Raw genomic sequence first — 23,395 nt, forward strand, 5'->3', positions numbered from 1 at the left:
CTATATTTGTGGTACAGCGCATGGAAAAACTGAGGAACTTGAGCGCAATGGCAACTGTCATTGTCTTCAAGTTCCTCAGTTTTTCGATGGCACTGTATTTTGGTAATTGTCTGACACACGATCGTCTGTCTATGTTTCAGACTGTGTTTTTGGTCTTGTGTGTTCAAGCCAATAGCAGTTCAGGCCTGACAGAAGGTCCTCCTCCTCCTTCTCCTCCTCCTCCTCAACCTTTACGGGATGAACTCTGTTTTCTCTTCACTTCGCTCACCCGGGGAATCGAGCTGATAAGAGATAAAAGACATGCTTTCCCCTTCCCTCCAGACGAGCTGCGACGAGCGACGCGCGAGACAGCGGTGTTTTTACGGACATGTTTACATTATCGCTCCGTTTCTCTGAGGTAAAAGGACAGTTAGCCTTTCACGCGCGCCGAGCGTTTTGTTGACGTTTTGTCTGTTGTAACGGCTTCTTATCAACCCCGTGTGCCGTTTAACGTTAATTGTGCGGTTCACGTACTTGACGCGAGTCGGTGGGCCGAGAGGTGCTTTTAAGATTTAGCTTAAGCGCTAACCGGATGTGCCTGTTACCGTTATGTAGCGGTAGCCCGCGACCGGTAGCCCAGCAGTTTCCATTGGTTACCAGGATTAATCGAGTCGTTAATGATTGTTAAAAACGCTTACTGGTTATATATTTAATTTAAGCGTGTCTCGCAGTTTGGTGGGTTTAAAACACTGAAGTAATCCTATTTCATTTGTACTAAAAGTACTGTGGTGATGCGATTTTTGGACATTTAACAGTTAGCATTATTTGGAAATACACTATAGTGAAGTAGCCTACCTGGGAGCACCATTTAAATACTGTAGTGTTTGATTCGTTTGCAAATTGCGTTTCAGAAAAGATATTGTTGTTATTTTATGCTATGGAATATATAATATTATATAAAGGTGATACATTAACATTAGGAAACACGGTAATCTCCTTATTTGATGTATGTTGACAGTAATTTTATGTTTTAAAGTTATGTTTAGGTATAGGAAGAGTTCAGGCTTCTTTATTATTTTCATATGTAGAATAATCTATTAACATATGCTCAAAAATGACTAACAACTAGTTAATAGTCAATATTTTAATCTTATCAAGCTTAATACAATAATATGGTATGTTCTATAATATTCATAAACATTTTTATCATAATTATATTGGAATATTTCATTTTATTATATTCATTATAAAGTAAAATATGTAATCAAATACAGAATATTACATGCACCACATAGACTTGGTTTTAAATTGCGATGGAAGATACTGTAGGACTATTTTTTTCTTTTTTCGTTATAGGAAGAACTGTTGTTTGATATCATACAGTTACTGTAACATGATATTGCTACTGTACTTTTTTAAATAAGGGTAATCAATTAAAATAATATGTCAGATGAGACCTAATTTTTATATTATGTAAACTTGTTCAAATATATTATCCAGTTATAGTTTATTATAATTATTAAATAGTATAATATACAATTTTATTATATATATATATATATATATATATATATATATATATATATATATATATATATATATATATATATATATATATATAATACGCTGTATTATAGTTAATTGTATATGGAAATTCCCTTCTTTAGGATCTATATTATGGTAAAAGTCCCAGCAGGTTTCATTACTGTATCATGGTATCGGTAAAATACTTCTTTTTGAGGGTAATCATTTGTGTTGAAAAAGATCTTGTTATTAAATTATGTAATAAATAAATTATATTATAATCATTGTAAAAATATTTAATGAAATGGTAAATAATTTGTTGCACAATACACTGTAATTATTTGTTATGTTATTCAATTATATATCCTTAAGAAAGCATACAACTGGAATTGAAAATGTTTTTCTATCCTATTAGAAGCTAATATATTAAACCTGCTGTTATTTTAACATTATATTAATAATATGTTGTTGGTTTTATATTATGGTATATTAAAATTCATGCTTCCGAAAATGTAAATATTAGTTATGGTATTAAAGCTCATGCTTACAAAAAATATTTGTTGTTGGATTTAATGTGGAAACCAATAAAGAGGAAGTTTTTTTTTTAAAATTATTATTATTATTATAACAGACCGCATGGTTAAATCGGGTAGAAATATCTCCTTAAAGCAACAGTTACATGCATCAACTTATAAACTACTTCCAGAATATTTGCTTACATTAGCTATAATCTTAAAGGGTTAGTAGCAACTAGAGTAGTTTGATAGAAACAGGTTATTCTGCGGGCCTGTCACTGCATGTTCTGATCGTATCTACACAAAAGTAACACATCTCTGTTATTCCTGACCCACGTTGAACTCATCGGTCATGTTGCAATAACATTTTACTTTTTGTTTTATGCCATTTAAATAAAAGCCGGTTCGGGATGCAAACTGTTCCGAGTCGAAAGGCAGAACATCAGTTTACGAAGTTGACGAAGGTTACCGATCAGCGTGTTGCGTGCTTGTGCTTTCAGGTGACTCGGCCCAGATGAAGCTTCGAGTGAGATGATCAGGATGAAGTCCACACGGAGCTTCATGTTTTTAATTTGTCCCATCATGGTGCTGATATTCCTCTACTATTCGTCTGGCAGACTGCACCTACGGAGCCCGGTCCAGAAATCTCGTGAGTTTATATGTCTTCACGTGACTATTTTCTTACATGGAACACAAAAAGGAAACTTCCAGCAAACATGCCTTTAAATTGTTTAGTGTAATGATGTTTTCGGCTACAGTTGGTCGGCGGTGAATGAATCAGCGTGATGGACTTGTCTAGCTCTAGTTAGTCACACACAAGAATATCTTTATGTATGGCGCCATTTAGAGAACGTTTGATGGCGGGGATCTTTGGAAATGCATTTTGTCTTTTTGAGGCTTTTTTTTTTTTTTCAATTCTCCAAAAAGTGAAATGTGACAACTGTCGCCTCTCTATATCTGGTTTCCCACCAAAGATATGTAAGGTTAAAATGAAGTCTGTTGGTTTATCGCTTTGTTTTATCGTTTTGATTCTGCCTAGTTTTCTTGTTTAGCATCAGATCACTGAGGAAGCGACTAAGACCCTGGAAAATAAAGGTTTTCTTATGTTGTAATGGCCAGAGGAGGGAGCTAAGGGTCCATCGCTGTTCATGTCCACCCCATGGATTAAGTCAAAAAGGCTAAAAATGGCCAGCTTTAAAAACTAAATAATTCAAAAAACGATCTGCGATGGAAGTTTGCTTAGAATTACGATTGCTCAGCAAAAAGACCTGTTTTTGTTTCTTTAAATATTTCGCATTTCACAAAAGCATGTTTTAGATTTGCTGCTGATAACACGTTTCGTGTATGATTGCGTTCGTGCAAGTAATGCCCTCAGAAGTCACACTGGTAAGACAGCACCAGCACGGTCACACGTCACAAGATAAAATTAGACGCTGTGAAATCCGATATCATTTCCTCCTCAAAACTAATGCTGTAAATGAGGAAATTAATTACACCACTGACAGAATTTGATTCATAGAGCTGTTAGCAACACTACTATTAGAAACTACTGTTTAAAGGTCTAAGGTCGCTAATTTAATTTAATTTTATTTATTTATTTTTTTCAAAGGAAGTCAAAATAGACGCTGACATGGCTTTGAATAAATGTGGGCTGTAATACTTCTCAAAGGAAGTCTCTTGTGCTCAACAAGGCTGCATTTATTTGTTATATAATAATAAAAACTGTTTTGTTAAATATTGCAATTCAAAATAGTGGTTTTCAATTGAAATGTTTTGGAAAAAAAATACATTTGTTCCTTTTAACAAGTTTTCAGCATCATTACTTAAGTCTTCGGTGTCACATTATTCTTCATTCATTATTAATAATGAGGTGCAGTTTTATAAGGATTATTTATTGAATAGAAAGTTCAAAAAGAGCACATTTATTTGAAATGGAAATCTTTTGTAACATTGTAAATGCCTGTACGGTCACTTTTAATTGATTTAATGGATCTTTCTTTAAAAAAAAAAACGCTGACCCTAAACCTTTGAGTAGTAGTGTATATTGGCATGTATTATAAATTGCTTTGTGATTTAAAGAGCAGATATGTTTCATGTTTGTGATAATGAAACAATAGAAATATGAATCTGTTGTTCTCTCTCTGTAATACTGTCCCTCAGGGCTTGACATTAACCAGCCACTGTGGTTAGTGGTTTTTCTAATTTACTAGCCCCTCAGCATTTTCACTGACCCCAATATTTACAGCAATTTCCCCTAACCGTATTAAATGCATGCATAATATTTTTTATAACAAATTCTCAGGCATGTTATTAATAATTTCACCTAATATAACAAGATAATGTTACTTGTTACCAATCGTATGAAATCAGTGCCTACATTCGCCAGGATGTGGGAGCATTTTAAAGTCATTAAAACCTTCAAACGATTCGTTCAGGAGGCTTGATTCATTTAAGAATGCTGAATCATTGACTCAAATGATTCAAACTTCAAAAACGCGAATCTAACAAAACACAGCTGCCCTGTGTCGCAAGTTGCAATTCCAACTTTATATCTCGCAATTTTATGACTGGCAGTTGCGACTTTATTTTGCAATTCTGAGAAGAAAAAGTCCGAATTGTGAGATAAAAAGTTGCGATAAATTTTTATTTTTTATTCAGTGGCGGATACAAGCTTCCATAGATTATTTATCTGGTCGGGCAAGAGAATGCTCTTCTTTCTTGCCTCTTCAAAAAGTCTGCTTGTCTCAGATATGCATTAACGTTGCATTCTACAAATTCAAGCCACCAGAGTGTATTACATGCCACAGCTGACATCCACCCGCATTCGGCTGTTAATGTCAAGCCCTGCTGACACGAAAACATTTGCAGTTATTACATTAAAGAGAACAAAAACGTGGTTGGTAATTAAACCTTGTTTGTAACTAGTAAATTATTTATGGAGTTCAGGTAACAAAGTAGTTTTAACATGCATTGGAACTGGGAATAATCTCTTTAACAAACTCTGATCAGCATTTGTTAGTAATTTGGCTGCATTTTGCTTTTTGGCTCATACAACAGAAGAACGTTTCAGGACTTTTTCTCCTTCACCAGGCTGCCTCAGTCTAAAATTGAACCACAAAATGCTACCATATTGCTTACTGTGCAACTAGTGTAATTCATAAGCATGTAAGTGCAAAAACAGAAAATCAGGTTTTCTCTGTTCACAGTCACACAGACATTTCTAGCTCTGCATTTTGCACACACACATATGGTGCTATGGATTCTATGAATATTCTTGGTTCTCTCCAAAGTCCACCTGGCAGAACCTTTTTAAAAAAAATTGATGTTTGGTACAATTGTCTGTTTAATAGTCCATCAAATAATGCAGATGATCTGGTAAAATATCCCTGTTTTTCAAAACACACACTTGATTATTAGCGTTTTCCATATTTTTCAAAGAATTTTCAAATCTAATTCTTTTTTTTTCCACAGTGAAAATGTATTCAGCTTCGGGCTTTCAAAGATGTAGATGAGTTTAGCATTCCATCTCTTGCTAACCAGTGGATGCCCTGCAGTGAATGGGTGCCATCAGAATGAGGGTCTGAACAGCTGATAAAAACATCACAATAGTTCAAATCTTATGAAGTGAAAATAGATCAAAATATTTCGATTTTTAAAATTTGCCCAAAATATGTGTTATTTCAATAATAAAACTCAAAATCCACCCTCATATTCATCTAAAGCTGTTTCGTAAATGGTGCCGATTATGTTCCTGACGACGTTTTACTGGAGAAATTAGAAATTATAGCTGGAAAGCAGTGATTCTCAGTTAAAATTATGTTCATTATAGGTTTATTTCTTACAGTCTTGCAGCTTTTCACTTTACACGATGTTAATTGCTGGACTGTTTGGGCTCTCGTTCTGACGGCACCCATTCACTACAGAGCATCCGTTGCTGACCAAGTGACACAGTGCCACATTTCTCCAAATTTCTAGCTCATCTACAAATCACACGACCTGAGGGTTTGATGAATTGTTCTTTTAAGCACAATTTCTGTGTCCAATTAATTAATTATAAGTAATTAAAGAGAGGGTACTCTTGAAATACTCAGTCAGTCGTGCCCAGACTGGAAATCATGCTGTACTCGCTAAACTGGTTTATTAGCTGATTAGTTGTTAATTGTATGCATTGCAGCATTCCTCATTTTTTCATTGAATGTAAATGCTGAATTTGTGAAAGCACTGCTTATTCTCCAGTATTTCTCATACGCATAAAAGAATGCATTGTTTTGAACAGTGTGTGTGCCTCTGAAGGTCTGTTTGTTTTTACTTTAGTCGCATCATGTTGAATTTGTTGTCTGATCTGCTAGCCAGCGTATCAGATGTTAAGCGAAGTCACGGCCTTGTTTCGCTGTCGTCGCTCGAGTCCGGGTGCTGCTGCTGTTCAACACCGTTTACAGAGGCACTAAAAGCATCTGATCTCAGTCAAACAGAGGTGATGACATGCCTTCTGTGTGCTGAACTCACACTCTTGTGTTTCAGAGGCTGATTTGGATAGGTTTCTCTCCGCGGGACGTGTAGTAGCTTCAGGTAGAGGTCTACCGTATACTGATTCTACAGTAATTTTGGGAGATCAATTTGCATAATTTCATTATTAAGGCAGATCAGTGTTGAAAGCAGCCGTGCTGAGTCGTGTTTTCTTAAAAATGCATTAAATCGAAATCTTATTTAACAATACATATCTTTAATTTTTGATCAATTTGTATGCAAAAACATTTTTTTTTTTTTTAAATTGTTTTTTTTTTAGCTAATCAAAACAACCCAACTGCGATTTGATTGAGATTAATTGGAATAGACTCTTCGAATGTAAAAAATAATGCTCGTTTTCTCAAGCATCCTGGTTCAGCACCACTCAAAATACGAAAAAGAAATAAAATAATGAAATCATTCAGTTGCACATTTGGTCTCCCAACATTATGAAGCTTCTCCATTGCATTTCTAGTACGCAAAGCAGAATTTTTCCCTGCACATTCAGTACAAAGACATCTGTCGTGCTTCTGTCTGATGAAACGAAGTTAATGAAGATTTATATTCTTATGCTTTGCAGATTTTATGCCATATCAAGCGCTGGTGAAAAACCTCTTGTGAACACTATTAAAAAGTCTTAAACCTGGAATGATTTATGTGCTGTACTAAACATTGGTCTATTAACATGGTCTAGTGAATCCCGGTCTAGTCCTTCCCATATTAAAATCTAGATTACAGTAATGACACTACCGCTAATACTACCAATAACGTCGACATAGGGATGGATACTGACTTGAAAAATGATTATAACAGATGTAACAAATGTATTTGAAGAAATGTCAGATCTATCAACAATATCTGTGACCTGCACATGCCATTTAAATGAATCCTGCAGGTATTCCTCCGTTTCAAAGGCGTAGCGGCACGTCGCAGATGTTGTCAGTAGAGCGTAAGCTGCTTTTGACCTAGTATATATCTGGAGTTGAGCGGTGTGGCGGCAGCTAGCTGACAGAAGCACTGTGATCTTTGTAAGATGATTTCTGCTGTGACTAACACCTGCTGCAGCTCCTGAGACTTCTAATGCAACTTCACCAGAACACCAGCCTCAACAACCCCAGAGATCATGTGCCTGCATTGTCTTTCTTTCTTCCTTCCTTCTTCATCTGTTCTTTTAGCTGTTTCGTTCATTCCAGTTCTTGGGTTCCTTTTTCTATCTTTGGTTCGTTCTTTCTTCTTCGTTTGTCGTCGGTGCTTTAATTCTTTTCTTTCATTAGTTTTTACGGTTACACTTTATATAGTCCGCTTTAGACAATATACCAACTACATTTCAGCTAGTGATTAATCTGCATGTCTACTAACCCCGAGAGTCGACTGTTAGGGTTAGTAGAAGAAGTTGACACATACTTGCTCATTAAAATAAAGTGTTTTTAAGCAGACAGTCTATTAATACTCTAGTGACTGCAAGTTTCTTTCTCTTATTCTTTCGTTTCTTCTTTTTTCTTCTTCTTTTATTTGATTGTTTGTTCCGCTGTCAGTTGCTCATTAGCATGCTAGAATATTAGTTATTAATTAGTGCTAATTAAGCACATATTAACACCTTATTCTACATCCCTAATACCTAAACGTACCTTACTAACTATTACAAATAGGTCAATTAAGAATTTATTGTTATTTGTTAACAAATGTTACCTGTGGTAAAGTGTTATCATTCTTTTTTCGCTTTTAATAATGTTTCTTTTTTTTTGTTTGTTTATATTTGTTCATTAGTTGTTGTTTGTTCATATGTTTTTATGTCTTTCTATTGTTGATATATTTTCAATCTTTCTTTTTTCAGACGATCGTTTTTCCCTTCTTTGTTTATTTTCTCTTTTCTTTCGTTTTGTTCATTCATTCTATCTTTCTTTCTCAGGTCATGTAATCGGCTTATTTGATCAAAAATATGTCTTGAGATATGTCAAAAATATGTCTTGACCTATTTTTAAGGGTTCTTTCTATGTTTATCTTTTTTTGTTTTGTTTTAGTTTTTTTTTTTTTTTTTTACAGATTTCACGTAGCATCACTTCAAAACTGTATTACCTGATTCACTGAACTATGCAGTCTAATGTAGCACTTAGAACAATAACATATCTTACTTAATAGACTTTTTATAATTACATAAACGTCATATTTAATCTTAATTTTATCAGCTTGCATAAGGGTGTGATCATGTCATCCTTATCATTCTCTAGTCAGGTATTCGAATGTATTTTATAGCTAAGATATACAAAATAACACTCCTAGCAGTGCTAGTCATATGCTTTTTACCCGCACTTTTTTTTATTCTCGCATCAAACAGGATTTCATGGCCATATTGCAGCTGTACATATTTTCATTTAAAGTTTGTGAAATGTTTGGCCAAAACATGCAAATGCTTGACCAGTGCACTGCAAGCGCACATTCTCCATGTATTGAGCTGTAGGTAGATCATTCTAAACACATTTATCAATCCCAACAAGACTACTTTAAAATGAATAGTTCACTAAAGTGAGAAAGCTAGGCATACTTGCATTGTACTCTGCAGTGTTTGTGGTTTTTTCCTTTTTTTTTTTGCACAGAGTATGTTTCAGTATTTTCCTTCCTGGCTGTTTAGAGTCAACTCTGGGAGTCATAATCAATTTTGTTTTGTCTGGTTTTTTTTGGTGCTTCTGACTGTCACACATATATATACCACCCATGTTGGCCTATAACAGTAATCAGCCTCTCACATTTCCTACTGTGTAACTGCAATAATAACCTCTTTCTCTGCGCTCTCAATAACAGATATAGTTTTCTGCCGAAATATATCCTTTCCTTCCTGTTGGCTCAGTGACGATAACACACTGCGTCTCTCTCTCTTCTTTCTCTTTCAGGGACGTAAACTCTGTTGATTTCTTGTATCTCTTTTCTCTTTAGAATACGACAAGCAAGGATTTCTTACCAAGCTTGACAGAAAACTGTAAGTAACACATGGCTGAGGCTGTCGGTTCTGTTCCAAAACCTAGCCAGTCGCCTACATAGGCAGCATTTCATACCTTATTTCTTTACGCGCATTTTAAGGTGAGATCTCATATTTAGCCACCTTTTTCCAAAAAAAAAAAAAAGATAATAAAGTAAATGGACTACTTCACCCAAAATTTGTTTAACATTTGTTATGCTACAGTTTAAATGTTAATATTTTACCAAAGCATCGAATAGAAACATGAATAGAATAGAAACATTAATTTGTTAACATTTAATACAAACATTTTATTGTTAAAAACTGAGCCATTTGGGCTGTAACTACATTGATCTATAAATGTATAACACACACGCGCGCACACACACACACACACACATATAATAATTTTTATTGTTATTTATAGTATGTATATTTTTTTTAATTATTTTTGCAATATAAATTTGATTAATTATTAAACATTTTTGAAAATTAAATCTTTCATTTCTGTTTGTTTCATTTTTAAAACAGGGTGTTGATATATGACTACTTACCTAGTCCTTTGGTTTAATATTTCATATAATCATTAATGGACTTATAATGGACTCATAGAAGCCTCTGTGTTTTAATGTACAATAGAAGTGCGGTTAATCTGTTTCTATATATGTTACTGTAGTATAAAACGCACTCATTCCCCCAACATTTAATGCTCTTTTGTACTCTTTTCTAATCTTTCACGAGTTACTGTTTGTATGACACCAAATAACTTCAGTTGGGTCGTTGCCTTCGAAGGCAGCTGGCTATGTAGGGCGAGAGCGCTCACTAGGTTTCGTAACAGAATTTCAGAGTGTGCATGTATGTGTGTAAGTTCACTTTGGCCTGTACTGTCCAGCAATTTGTCTCTCTTTATAACTCGGCTTGTTGTTTATTTGAGCTTTACTTTGGAAGGATAATTAATTGCGCCCTAAAGCATTTCTAATGAATGATCTCTTGGCTCTCACCCAGCCTTGTCTGATTTAACAGTCCTGATTGTATCTGTATGGGAGGTCCGTTTACCCGAAGTAAAACATGGCTCGACCTCTCTTATTACCATTAACGGCCACCTGTATAAATGACACTGTCAACAGGTCATCTTTATATGTCCAGCGCTCACAGTATTGATGTAAACTTACTAGAAAGTTTCCATTTGCCCGCCTGTGAATTAGTGGGTTTATATTGGCGCTTATATAAAATAAACTACTCCTCACACAAGTTGTCATCTCATGGAGCAGGCTTGTACATCATTGCACATCCTCTGGGCACCGTGAGCTCGACACAGCTGCTTTTTCTTCTCTCCAGACTCCAAAGCATTTAGTAAGATACAGAGCTCCGTTTTAGGCATGTTAATCTGCTTGAGAAACTTAAATCAATCAAATTTAAATGAGCGTGGTCTGGGGCATTTTAATTACTCCCAAGATTTATTTCTTTTAATTTTAATTATTATATCAACATCTGTATTGTTCGTATTTTACGTAAAGGACTTGTTTTTTTGTTAGAATAGTTTAAGGTGAATTTTACACCATACTGTTAAAAAACTTGGGATCGGTAAGATTTTTCGTCTTTTTACATTTACACTGCCGGTCAAAATGTTTAGGTCGGTAAGACTTGTAATGGTTTTTGAAGAAGTCTCTTATGCTCATCAAGGCTGCATTCGTTTGATTAAAAATACAGAAAAACAACTAAATGTCATTACAAAATAATGGTTTCTGTTTTAATATGCTAAAGTTGAATATATTTCTGTGAATTTTCTTCAGCCATTGCTGCAGTCTAAAGTGTCAAATGATCCTTCAGAAATCATTGTTCATTTATTATTAGTGCTGCTTAATTAATTTATTTTTTGTCTGGGTATGTATGATGAATAAATAGTAGAGCATTTATTTATAATAGAAATCTTTTCTAACAATATACACTATTCAAAAGTTCAGGGTCAGTACATTTTTATTCTTTTTTAAAAAAAGTAAAAAATGTAAAGTTTAAATTAAACCTTTTATTTAGCAAAGATGTGAATTTATGAAAATTTAGAAAATTTATGAGAGGTGATATAAAAGATTTATTTTGTTACAAACTATTTATATTTTGAATACATGCTGTTCTTTTTCACTTTTTAATCATCCAAGAATCCTGAAAAAGTAATGCAGTTTCCAAAAAATATTTGGCAGCACAACTATTGCCAACATTGATAATTCTTATAATAAATCGGCATATCGCCGTGATTTTAAAGGATCATGTGACACTTTAGACTGGAGTGGCTGATGGACATTCAGTTTTGCATAACAGAAATAAATTATACTATACTAATATATTAAAATACTAATTATTATGTTATATTGTAACAACATTTTGCAAGATTACGTTTTGATTAAATAAACGCAGTCTTCATGAGCGTATACGTTAGTGTATTTAATTAGAAAATCTGCTAAAACTGATATTTTATTAAGTGGTATTATTTTAAAATAATCGTATGGATATATTATATTATAAAATGTCATTTATTTTTAGCATCGTGTTTCTAATGGTTTGTCAGAAATCATTCTAATACGCTGAATTACTGCTCAACTTTTCTGATTATTATCGATGTTCATACTTTTGCAATCAATGTAATGCATCATTGCAAGTTCTTTCACCAAAAAACCTACACTTAAGCCGTGCATTATAAAGAAAAGCGCTCATGTACTCAATGCAGTACTGTGTACTGTACAGTAAAGTATTGTGAAACAGTAAAGAGTTAGTGTAACCTGCTGGGAGTTATCTGTGATACTCTGCTAGGACGCTACCGAATGATCATTTTCTGTCTTTGGTTCGCAGGCCTCTGGAGCTGCAGTATAAATATGGTAATCTCAGTAAAGGCGAGTGTAAACCGGGTTACGCAGAGGCCAAGATGACTTCAATCTACCCAAAGTAAGCTGATCTCATTGTGCGCCGTGACAATTCACAATTTCATATTTGTAAATGTGCATGCAGCTCATCTTCCTGCTATTACAACCTTGCAGAACGACAAAGGACATTTGCCTTGAAAGTGCAAGGAGTTTACTCTAGTTGACCTTTCCAATTAGATTTCTTTATCGCTTCTGTACAAGCATTGCTAGTTAGTGACTAGCGAGCTGGTTAGTGTTGCTTGCATCAGCTTGTCCAGATGAAATCATCTTGAAAGTGCGCAGAACGATCTCATACTGGTAACTAGCCATGTGATATTTAACTAGCTTTACCCAGCTTTGGAGGTTTATTCTGTTTTGGATTATTTATTCATTTTTCAGAAGGAGTGAGAACGTACAGTAGAAAGGTAGAGAACAGTTTTGTCAGCTACGTAGGACTTGACCTTCTTCTTCTTCTTCTTCTTCTTCTTCTTCTTCTTGTAGAATCGTGCATCACTTCATGTGTGTTGCGCAGTTTTGTATAAAGCCATTACAGAGTGAGGATGCAATGCTCTTGAGAGAAGCATAGAATGACATTTCCTTCTTCTCTTTTAAATAATTCAGCGTCTGAGAAGATTCCCCACCGTGAATGCTCTTTATCCCTTATGTGTTGATTTAAGGCATGTTTCAGAAAAGTGTCTGCGGAGCGCCTCGCTGGCAGCAGAAATGATGCAGATCTTTTTTTGGGTCTGTTGTGCTCCTCTGAGCTCCCAGTGCGTGAGAAACCCGTGCTTCTGATTCACGCGACTGACACGCAAAGCTTTCCTTTAGCCGAAAGAGTCCTGCCTGAGCCTCTGAGATTAATATAAACCACCGTTTATGGATCGTATTCATTCTTGCATTATCTCAATCCTTTTTGTTTAGTTTTATTTTTTATCGTTCTTCACTTATTTGTTTTCTGGTTCTTGGATCAGGTCAAAACACACATTATAAAATCAAATATACATAGTTAATAGTGTATTGTTAGAACCATTATGGTTTTAAATTTGTGATAATGTTTTAAATATATATATAAAATGTTAAAAATCACAAATGTCATAATCCAAAAACATGTTTCCAGTTATATATATATATATATATATATATATATATATATATATATATATATATATATATATATATATATATATATATATATATATATATATATCCAAGATGCTTCAAGAAACTTAACTGCAAAGCTACCTAAAAAAACTATGCACAGGTGCACAGAGGATATTTATTTTATTTTTAATAGTGCAGCATGTTCTTATAGTACAGTGACCCCCTAAATGGCAAAAGCTGAGTTGTGTAAAATTGGGACTCAGGACCAGATCACATGACTCAGGTTGGTCTTGATCCTGAACCTTTCTGCTGTAAGTGGAGTCAGATGGGAATATTAAATAGACCATGACATCTACAGTGTTTGTTGAGACACTAAATCTACAGCATTTAGTTGGCCTTGTAATTAGCATTTGCTACGCGTTGTTGAACATGAACCTGTTTACAGCCTGACCACTGCTCTGGAAATAAAATAGTCAAGAGCACACTTGCATTTATGTGCTTACACAACACATGTGAATCATAAATAGCATTAGAGGTCACGCTCAAAAGACTTAGTTCTGTTTAACTCAAATGAGTTCGCTTTGATGCTTAATATTGGTGTCCTTTGGAGAAATGTAAATATAGTAAACATTAAATTAAACATTAATTACTGTCATACAGTTTTACCATGATTTATAGTAAACACCCAATAAAATGTCATTCAGTAAATAAATAAAATTCCTTTAAAATAAATACATAAATATATAATAATAAAAAAAAAAATATATATATATATATATATATATATATATATATATATATATATATATATGTATATGTGACACTGAATGAAGAAGGAACATTATTTCAGCCGTATTTTGATGTTTTATTTTCACATTAGTAATTTAAAATACTAAAGCAGATAGTTTAATTAATGAAATGCAGACACTGAAATGGGACGTCTAACATGGTCAAATATTAAATAAACATGTAACACTTTACAATAAGGTGTCATTTGTTAGCATTACTTAATGTATTAACTAACATAAACAATACTCTATTTATTCATCTTTGTTAATGTTCATAAAGATACAATCATTCATGTTAGTTCACAGTGCGTTAATGTTAACAAACACAAATTTAGATTTTAACTATGCGTTAGTAAATGAGACACTAGCATTAACTACAATCAGTAAATGCGGTAGAAGTATTGTTCATTCTTGGTTCCTGGTCACTAATGTTAACTAATGAACCTCATTGTAAAGTGTTACCAATAAATCTGTTTGGCAGCTCAGATTAGTTGATTTTGTGAGAAACTGATTAAAAATGATTTCCAGGTGCAGTTTTAGTAATTTAATAACTTTAGGCAACAATCTCTTAGAAGCACCTGCTGAAACCTTCTGAAATGCTTCATCTTAACATTTATTCTGTGAAAATGTGGCTCATTTAAAATCGGTATTATGAAATGAATATCCAATTATAGTCAAGGACTCGTGCATGCCGTAATCCTAGTAATTATGAAGGGTTCACATACTTTTCTCACAAGTGTACGTGTTTGGAGGTTCGAGGCGGTGAGAAACGCAGGAGTGCGTGTCACCTTCACTTACAGTGTCGGGACGTGAGGAAGCACAGAGTCGTGGTGCAGCCGTGGGAATGGGATACACCGGACCACCTGTGTCATTAGTGCATTACTCCAGGGCTCGGACAGCTGCGTACGGCCTGACCCAAGTGTTCAGGTGGTGTTTTGTCAGCCACTCAGATGTTCGGTGGAGTTTGTGACGTGGATGTTGTATCAGGTGCACTCTGGGTAGAGGATGTTGACAGACATCGAGGCGTTTCTCCTTGAAATGCAGCTTTGCCAGGTGGTATTTGTGGACAGAATGGGAGTTTTTCCACAGGCAGCGTTAATGATTGTTTGCATAACATGCTATAGGTGTTGCTGCTACACAGCATTAAACAATAAAGCTGTTTTTTGTAAAGACATACCCAAGACCTATTATAATCTATTGGTCGCATTATGCAGTTTTTTTTTAATTCCTTGTACTTTATTATTAGTTTTTTATTTGTTTGGTGTTTTTGGCCATTCTTAAGAAACGATACAATAATTGTTTCACACAGTTATTGTTAAAATTAATTGTAAAATTGTTTTTTTTACATAATGCCACAATACATTTTTTTATATAAAAATACATTTGTTTATAATTTATAATTAAATCTAAATATTTTGCCTATAAATAATAATAAATTCTGTCAAGTTCATTAGTATAAACGCTCTATTTTCGGTCATCAAGCAGCATTGTAACCCAATGTCATCAGAGCAAGAATAATCAATCAGTCTAATCATATTAGTGGCAGACATTCTGATAGCGAGTGTAATAACACTTTAACTAGTGTCATATAGCTTAACCACAAAGATCAAATTTAACTTGGTGAATTATTCAGCTAAAAACAGTTCCCGGTCATACATTCAATCATTTCAGTTTCTTTTCTTTCCAGCGTCAAGTATATAGAAAGTCCTCATTCCTCATTTGTAGGTAATTTCAAGTTCAAAATGCTTTCCATCCATTGTGAAAATAATATTAATATTTTACAAATGGTTTTATTTCACAATTTTAGTCTTCTGACTGAAAATAGCATTTCAGATGAGAATCTTCGGTGGAAATTTTAGTTTTTGTGGGAAAAAGCCATTCAGATTGCAAAAATAATTGTCATCTCACAGTCATATATATATATATATATATATATATATATATATATATATATATATATATATATATATATATATAGTTTGCCTCCTTAAACAGCTTCATTGTAGTAGTTTCCACGGTTTCTTTCATTCTTTTTTTCAGAAATGTAGTTTGGCTGTAGTCTAATGTCTTTAAGTGAGAAGCTTTGTATCTTGGTGATCTCAGCTTCTTATAAGTCTCTCTGCTTGTTTTGAGGAAAGGTCAAGTTTAGGCTGGACTTTCTTAGACATTCCAGCGCTCATCTCTTACTAACTGATAAACACACCGTTGGCCAGTGGATTATGGGTAACGCAAACCTCGTAATCCTTCCAAATATTCCACTGTTTGAGATATTCCACCGGATATCAAAGTATCGCACCCCTTTTCTCATGCGGAGCGATTAGCGTGCTTGTTTTAACTTGCGTTTTCTCTCTTTGTTTTATTATTTATTGTTTTAGGTTTTCAAAACCTGCCCCCATGTTCCTTGATCCAAATTTCAAGCGGCTATCAAAGATCAGCAGTTACCTGCCTCCGTTTGGAATAAGAACACAAGGTATTTCATTCTTTCAATCAAAGTTTGTTTTATTTTACATGAATATAAATGGGTTTAGTTAAAACATGATTTCAAAATCCTTAAAACGTGTTAAGAACATCTTCTGCAATACTCTGGTAAAAGGAGATCATTGGTTTCGTTAACAGACGATCCGATTAAAACATATTCAGTATATCATAAACAACAGAACAATCATAACTCACACACTTGATTCAGGCGGGCCTAGTTCTCCCTGAGGAGGCCAAGTAAATGAGTGTTTCACAAGACGTGCTTTGTAATCTCAGACGCCTGTGTTTTTCCTCACACAAACTCTGAACAAATCACAAAGGAAATCACAACCTGTTGTTCAGTCAGAAAGTGCTCTGAGAAATCAAATGCTAGTCGGATAGGAATCTCGGCGATTGTTGTATGTTTGTATTTTCACAGTTCTTCTCAGATATTTTCAGGTGTCTATGATTATGCATAAATGTAAATGTTGTACTTCATTAAGGGTCTAGTAGTGAGGCAAAAAGTCAATTAAGAATTCAGATGTTTTCTTTAACACTGAAAATAGCATTGTCGTAATGCATCAGTCCAGGCGTTTATTCTGCACATCCATTATTTTTATATTCTATCGTATTGTACACTGCTGGTCAAATGTTTGAATAATTACATTTTAAAATAGTACAATTTACTTATTTGAATAAACAAATTTTTATGTTAAATTATGAAATATGACAATTTGAAATTACTTAATTAGGAGTTTCATTAGAAAGTTTAAGAGATCAGCGTGTATTTAAAATAGAAACCTTTTCTAACATTATAAATGTCTTTACTGTCTCTTTTAATTAATTTGATGCTGCCTTACTGAATAAAAGTGTTCGTTTTTAGCCACGCTTTATTTTAAGGTCAGTTCTCGCTATTAACAAATTAGGTATTTATTGTGATCGTCCATTTTAGACATTGAACTAACTAACTACATGTCAACAAATTCTCATTAATTTGCAACTACATGTCTACTAACTTTCAGAGTAGACTGTTAGGGAAGGTTTAGAGTTAGTAGTCATACTTTCGTATATTTTCAAAGTTTCTCACAGTCGGTATGTTGTGGCCCCGTAAAAGAATTAAGTAGATATTAAGCAGACAGTCTACTAATACTAGTTGCAGTTACTTACTCTTAGTCTAAAGTGGACTATCAAAATAAAGTGTTACCCAAACCATTAACAACATTTTTTTCCTAAAACTCCTAATTAAAGCTTAGTAAGTTAGTTGTTAAATGTAGGTGTTGAGTTGGATTATGCATGGCCATGCAGAATATGTGCTTTATAAGTATTAATTATAAACAGCTAATATGTTAATAATAGGCATGCTAATAAGCAACTAGTTAATAGTGAGAATTGGTTCCTATGCTAAAGTATTAATTAATTCCTTTCTTTTTAATCTTACTCACCCTAGACATTTAAAATGGTAATGTATTATGTGCATAGCAAACACCAGGATACCCCGGTGATATTAATGTTTGCACATGACCTACAAATGAGGAAAAAATAAATATTAGGTAGATGGTTTGTGGATGTTAAACTAACGTCCACTTAGTCACCAGTCACCAAGGGCTCCTGCAGGTAAGGTGGAAGCTATTTTCTCGTGGCCTCTATTCAATCACCTTTTCCGTGGTGTGCTTTCAGATGTTTAAACCAGAAACATGAGGCATTTCTCCTTTCCACTCACCTTCGTTCGTGTCAGCCCTGGAGGTTTTTGGGTGTAATTACCTTCCAGCCTGATTAAATCACGAATGCACATGTTAAGTGATGAGCTGTACTCCGTTTAGCTGCTTTGGCAGATGGTGTGGGACATTAAGAGCAGAGCTGTCGGCATCTCTGCGTCCGTCCCGCTGATGTTTCACAAGCCGTGCCTTTCAGCAGAAACACTTGTGCTTGAGTTACATGTCTGCGTGGGAATTACTGCTGTCTAATGTGCTCTAATGTGATGTTGAGATGAAAAGCACTTAAAATGCCGCTCATGCTTTTAAACAGAGCCCTAACCCTATGGATTAAACTTTTTATGCTGCATGAAGGATGCGTTAAATGGAGTGGCATGTTGAGGAAAGGAGTGATATTACTTTTCCAAGTAATCTGGATAACATTGTTTGGTTAGGCACGGTATAAAATGGAACAAAAGTGATGCAGAATATTGGTTTTGGTGTTGTGGAATTACGAACAAATCCTGTTCTGTTATCTTTAGCATAAAGAGCTTGCCTTTCGGTGGAAGTTTTACTAAATATAGTATGGTGGATTGTGCGCAAGATAAAGAGTGTTCTTAACTTGTTCTTGAGTGTGTTTGAAGCTGCGATGCAGGTTTTTTCCCAGGAGGCTACAGCACCGTCGGTAGCGTGTGACCGGCCTTCTTTAGAAATGTCCCTCATCTAAAAATAAGAATTAGCTGAAAACGTGCTCACCCTCAGTCCATCTAAAATGTTACGGGTTCGTGTCTTGATCAGAACAGGGTTTGAGAAATGTAGCATTCCCTCACTTGTTCACCAGTATACCCTCTGAAGTGAACGAGAGCCCAAACGGCTGATCAGAACATCACAAAGGTCCACAAGTAATCCACACCAGTCCACCAGTTAAAGACTTATAAAATCAAGGGTAGTGTGTTTAAGAGAAATCTTTTGAAGCGCCCCTATATATGGATAAATTACCTTCAAAATGACCTTTTTCATCTCTAAATGAATAAAAACATCCTGCAGAGTTTTAAATCTGAAAGTACACCATGCAAAAAGTATGAGTCGATTCTGAATCATTTAAACGAGTCGATTTTAGAATGAATCCCAAGCCATTACATGTTGACGTCAGCATGAAACATCTGCCCGCCGCTTGTTGCTCGAGCAGATCTTTTGGAATATGGAGCTTTTGCATATAAGACTATGAAAGACTTGATCTTGATCAACCTGCTAAAAATATGAACCTATAGGGGCACTTTAAACCGTCTTTCATTTGCCTAAACTGTTTGATCTGTGCATATTTCTCTCCTGATTCCAAAAAGCTGCTTTTTTCACTAGAGAAAGCAATGATAATAATAGAGGGCTCATATTTTATCACTTGTTTATTTGTGGATTATTGTGATGTTTTTTCAGCAGTTTGGACTCTGACGGCACCCATTCACTGCAGAGCATACATTGCTGAAAAAGTGATGCAATGCTACTATTCTCCAAATCTGTTCTTGTGAAAAAATAAACTCATTCATGTTGCAAAAAATGTGAACGAGTGGGTGGTTTGACTCATTTTGAATCGCACTACGAGTAATATTAGTCAGCATAGATGCCTCAGTTCACCATAGTTTGCAAACAAACAGCTCATGAGAGCATAAACTGAGTAACTGTACTCTTTAGTTAACTAATTTGTGTTTAGTTGTTATAGTTTGGGGTGTTTTATTAAGTTTACCTCTCTAAGTAAATAATTGCATTTTCTCTGTCCACAGAAAAAATCACTGATCATATTTTACAAGCTACAAAGAGATATTCACTGGGCTCAGAACTGGACAGGTAATTAACGTCCACATAATCACCAAAACACAGTCAGACTCACTGCTTTTCTTTTGCAGGAAACAAATAATTAGTTTATTAAAGAATGAACCGTATGAACCATAAAAATCATGTTTTGTCATTTTCTCCTGTAGTATTAGTTGTAAGAAGTGTATTATTATTGGCAACGGAGGCATTCTGTTCAATAAGTCCCTGGGATCCCAAATCGACCAGTATGATGTCGTTGTAAGGTAAGTTATTGTAGAAATAAAATATTTTATTAATTATTGCTTGGAAATTTTTCTCTCTCTCTCTCTAAATTTGGCATGCTAACACAGATCAGTTGAGAAGAAGAGCAAGTTATTTTCAAAGCAAACGTAAACAGTTAATAATGTTCACCGCTGAATCCTGTACGTTAATGGCAGGAAGTAAAAGGAGACGTTTTGGAAGTCATATTGATGTGTCCTCTGGGTTTAGACTGAACGAGGCTCCAGTCGCTGGGTTCGAGAAGGACGTCGGCTCAAAGACCACCATGCGTATCACGTACCCTGAAGGAGCCATCCAGAAACCCGAGCGCTACGAGAAGAGCTCGCTGTTCGTCTTATCTGCCTTTAAACCCATGGACTTCAAATGGCTGCGTTACATGGTGTTTAATGAAAAGCTGGTAAGGCGTCCAAACAACTGACCACTCACACCTGAATCAGATGCTCTACTTTTTTTCGTTATTTATTTAGTCACTGTTTCAGGTTTTAATTTGATTTTTATTTGTATTCAGCGACAGGAATGTAGCATTCTCAGTTGTGTTTTTTTAAGTGTTTAATGCTACTCCACAGATTTCTTTTAAAATTAGCAAAGAAAATGTCTGCTAAAAATGAATTAAACTGTGAGGGTTTATGAAGAACATTTGCTGGTGTACACATTTACCAATAGGGGGCAGCATAGTGTGTTCTCTGAACAATCATTTTAAATATGAATGCCTAGAGTCAAAAAAATAGATAGAAACAAGCTATCTTCTTTACATTTTCCATAATATTTTTTGTTACAGAGCAGCTATAATGTAATCATAAATATCAAACACTTTTGCTGGAAAAAGCATTGCATACAAAGTGGATCATCAACACATTTTTACCAATGCTTTTAAGTCACTTTTAGAAAGCTAGATATGTTTATCTTGCTGACAAATCAGCAGAAGTTACATTAAAACTGTGTTTTCAAGGAGCAGAAACAGATGTGCAAGGTCACAAGGTTTTCACGATGTCGCCGAGTTAAAAACTGACCACTTCTAAAGTTGAGTTTATGAAATATAGGACAAAAGTGTGTCACCACAGGTACCTGTGAAAGTATGTTGGCATTGTGGTTTGATTGAGTAAGAGGCGGATATGGGTTTTGTGTTTGATGTGTCTTTGATATGCAGCTGTGTGCGAGGCCAGCGTCTTTGTGAGTCAGCCAGTGTAGTGTTTCCTCAGGTGACTGACAGGAGCTCAGTGATGTGCTTAATTGTGCGGTCTGGCCCGGAGAATGGCCACCTTATCTCCCGGGTTTGGGTTTAGTCAAGCAGCTCTTTCTCTGTGTTATCTCCAGCATGCTAATGAAAATGGTGCACACATCTGGTCTCTCTTCTGTTAGAGGACCTTCTCCCATGATGAAAGCTGACTCTAGTTCGCTTAGCTCAAGGATATTTCCGCATTATTTGGATCCCCAGGTCACAGCACTCTAGTAAAGGTCAGCGGTGTGTAACCGGTCACGAGGAGCTACTTGTAATATTTCTGTTTTGGCACTGAATGTTTTTCAGTCACTCTTATAATGATAATAATAATGATTATTATTATTTTCATTTATTTATTTATGTTTTTATCCTCATTTATTTATTTATTTATTTATTTTTATTTAATTTAATTTATTTTCAATTTATTTTTTGTAGGCCACAATCGATATAGTGTAGTGAGCAATGTTTTAGTTTTAAAATGTATCTTTTTTACAACTTTTTTTTTCTTTAATGGCCCATTAAAAGTCCCATTGTAGAGATTTATGCAAAGCAAGCCACACAAAGGCCTCACACAGGTAGTGGGAGGTAAATTCAGTGTTTTTGTATCCTGATAAGGTTAGTGGCTGAGATTTGTTGGTATTTCTTTAGAAATACTCTATATAGCACGGTTTCCCTTGGGCAGCAGCTTGACTTTCTCTTTCTAAAAACACCGATAACGTTTCTTCTGCCTTCTATATACTACTCCATTAGAATTCCCACCGCAAGCCGAAAAGCCATTAGGACTGAGAGAGAATCGTAGGTTCAGAGAATCTGGGACATGAGTGTTGTCGGCTGAAGGGATCATAAAAAAAGAATTTTAAGAAAGTTACATTTTTAAAATTTAAACCCACAAAAAAGGATCCTAAAGTATAAAAAAATTGTCTGATTTGCTGATTTGGTCCTTAATATTTAAATTATCCATGTTGAAAACAGCTTGATATTTTTGTTACCGTTGGGTTCTGTTTTCTTTGATGAATTAACTTTTGAAAAAACTGCACTTTTCTGTCACTTTTAAACAATTTAATGCATTCTTGCTATATAAAACTATTCCCTTCCCCGAACAGAATAGTAGAATAGTGAGCCACTGCATTAAAAGTGTTTAAATAGATATTTTTACAGTATACAATAATTGCTGCCTCAGGTGGTGTTAAAAAAAGACAAAAACATGTATATTCATCCGTTATGATTGCACATGTATACGGTAGTCAACATTTGAAGTGGATCAAAACCTTTCATCAAAGTTGTCCCACAACCTAAAACCAATATGCGTTCTTGTCTTCGATTGCATTTTTTGATGTTGACTACTGTATACCACAGTAACTGATATTGTGTTAGCATGTTCGAGTGTTTAGTGGAAAACATGACTAGTGCTATTTAGTTGGTCTTAAATTATTTAATTTGCTTCTAAAAGTCTTAAAAAGGTTTTACGTTTCGTTCTCTTAAAATACAGCTCACTCTGGAGGGGGAAAAAAAAAATAGTTTCGTGCCATAGCGTGCGTTTTAAATAGATCCATTACCGTTTACTGCCAAAACAGTGATTTACTGAACAAACTGAACAATAAATGAACCAATTTAAGTTGAATTCATGTGCAATTTTGCGTAATGATAAACAGACTTAAACCGAAAAACTTTGCGGCTCAG

General features: G+C 34.7%; 1 protein-coding gene across 4 annotated transcripts in view; it reads left to right on the forward strand.

Moving 5' to 3' along the window:
* The first annotated feature begins 196 nt into the window (after nt 1–196).
* st3gal3a (ST3 beta-galactoside alpha-2,3-sialyltransferase 3a) overlaps nt 197–23,395 on the forward strand; it is a 33,099-nt gene continuing 9,900 nt past the window's right edge. The window contains exons 1-9 of one of the 4 annotated variants that reach the window (XM_043242043.1): nt 197–397; nt 2,519–2,667; nt 6,540–6,587; nt 9,456–9,498; nt 12,322–12,414; nt 16,636–16,730; nt 20,187–20,250; nt 20,385–20,480; nt 20,707–20,893. In XM_043242043.1, the coding sequence (XP_043097978.1) occupies nt 2,550–2,667; nt 6,540–6,587; nt 9,456–9,498; nt 12,322–12,414; nt 16,636–16,730; nt 20,187–20,250; nt 20,385–20,480; nt 20,707–20,893 (744 nt within the window). In that variant the 5' untranslated portion in view covers nt 197–397; nt 2,519–2,549. The remainder of the gene's footprint in view (nt 398–2,518; nt 2,668–6,539; nt 6,588–9,455; nt 9,499–12,321; nt 12,415–16,635; nt 16,731–20,186; nt 20,251–20,384; nt 20,481–20,706; nt 20,894–23,395) is intronic. The other 3 variants (XM_043242044.1, XM_043242045.1, XM_043242046.1) reach the window with 3 other exon arrangements.

The sequence above is a fragment of the Puntigrus tetrazona genome, chromosome 6 (assembly GCF_018831695.1).
Source record: "Puntigrus tetrazona isolate hp1 chromosome 6, ASM1883169v1, whole genome shotgun sequence".
Taxonomy (NCBI): domain Eukaryota; kingdom Metazoa; phylum Chordata; class Actinopteri; order Cypriniformes; family Cyprinidae; genus Puntigrus; species Puntigrus tetrazona.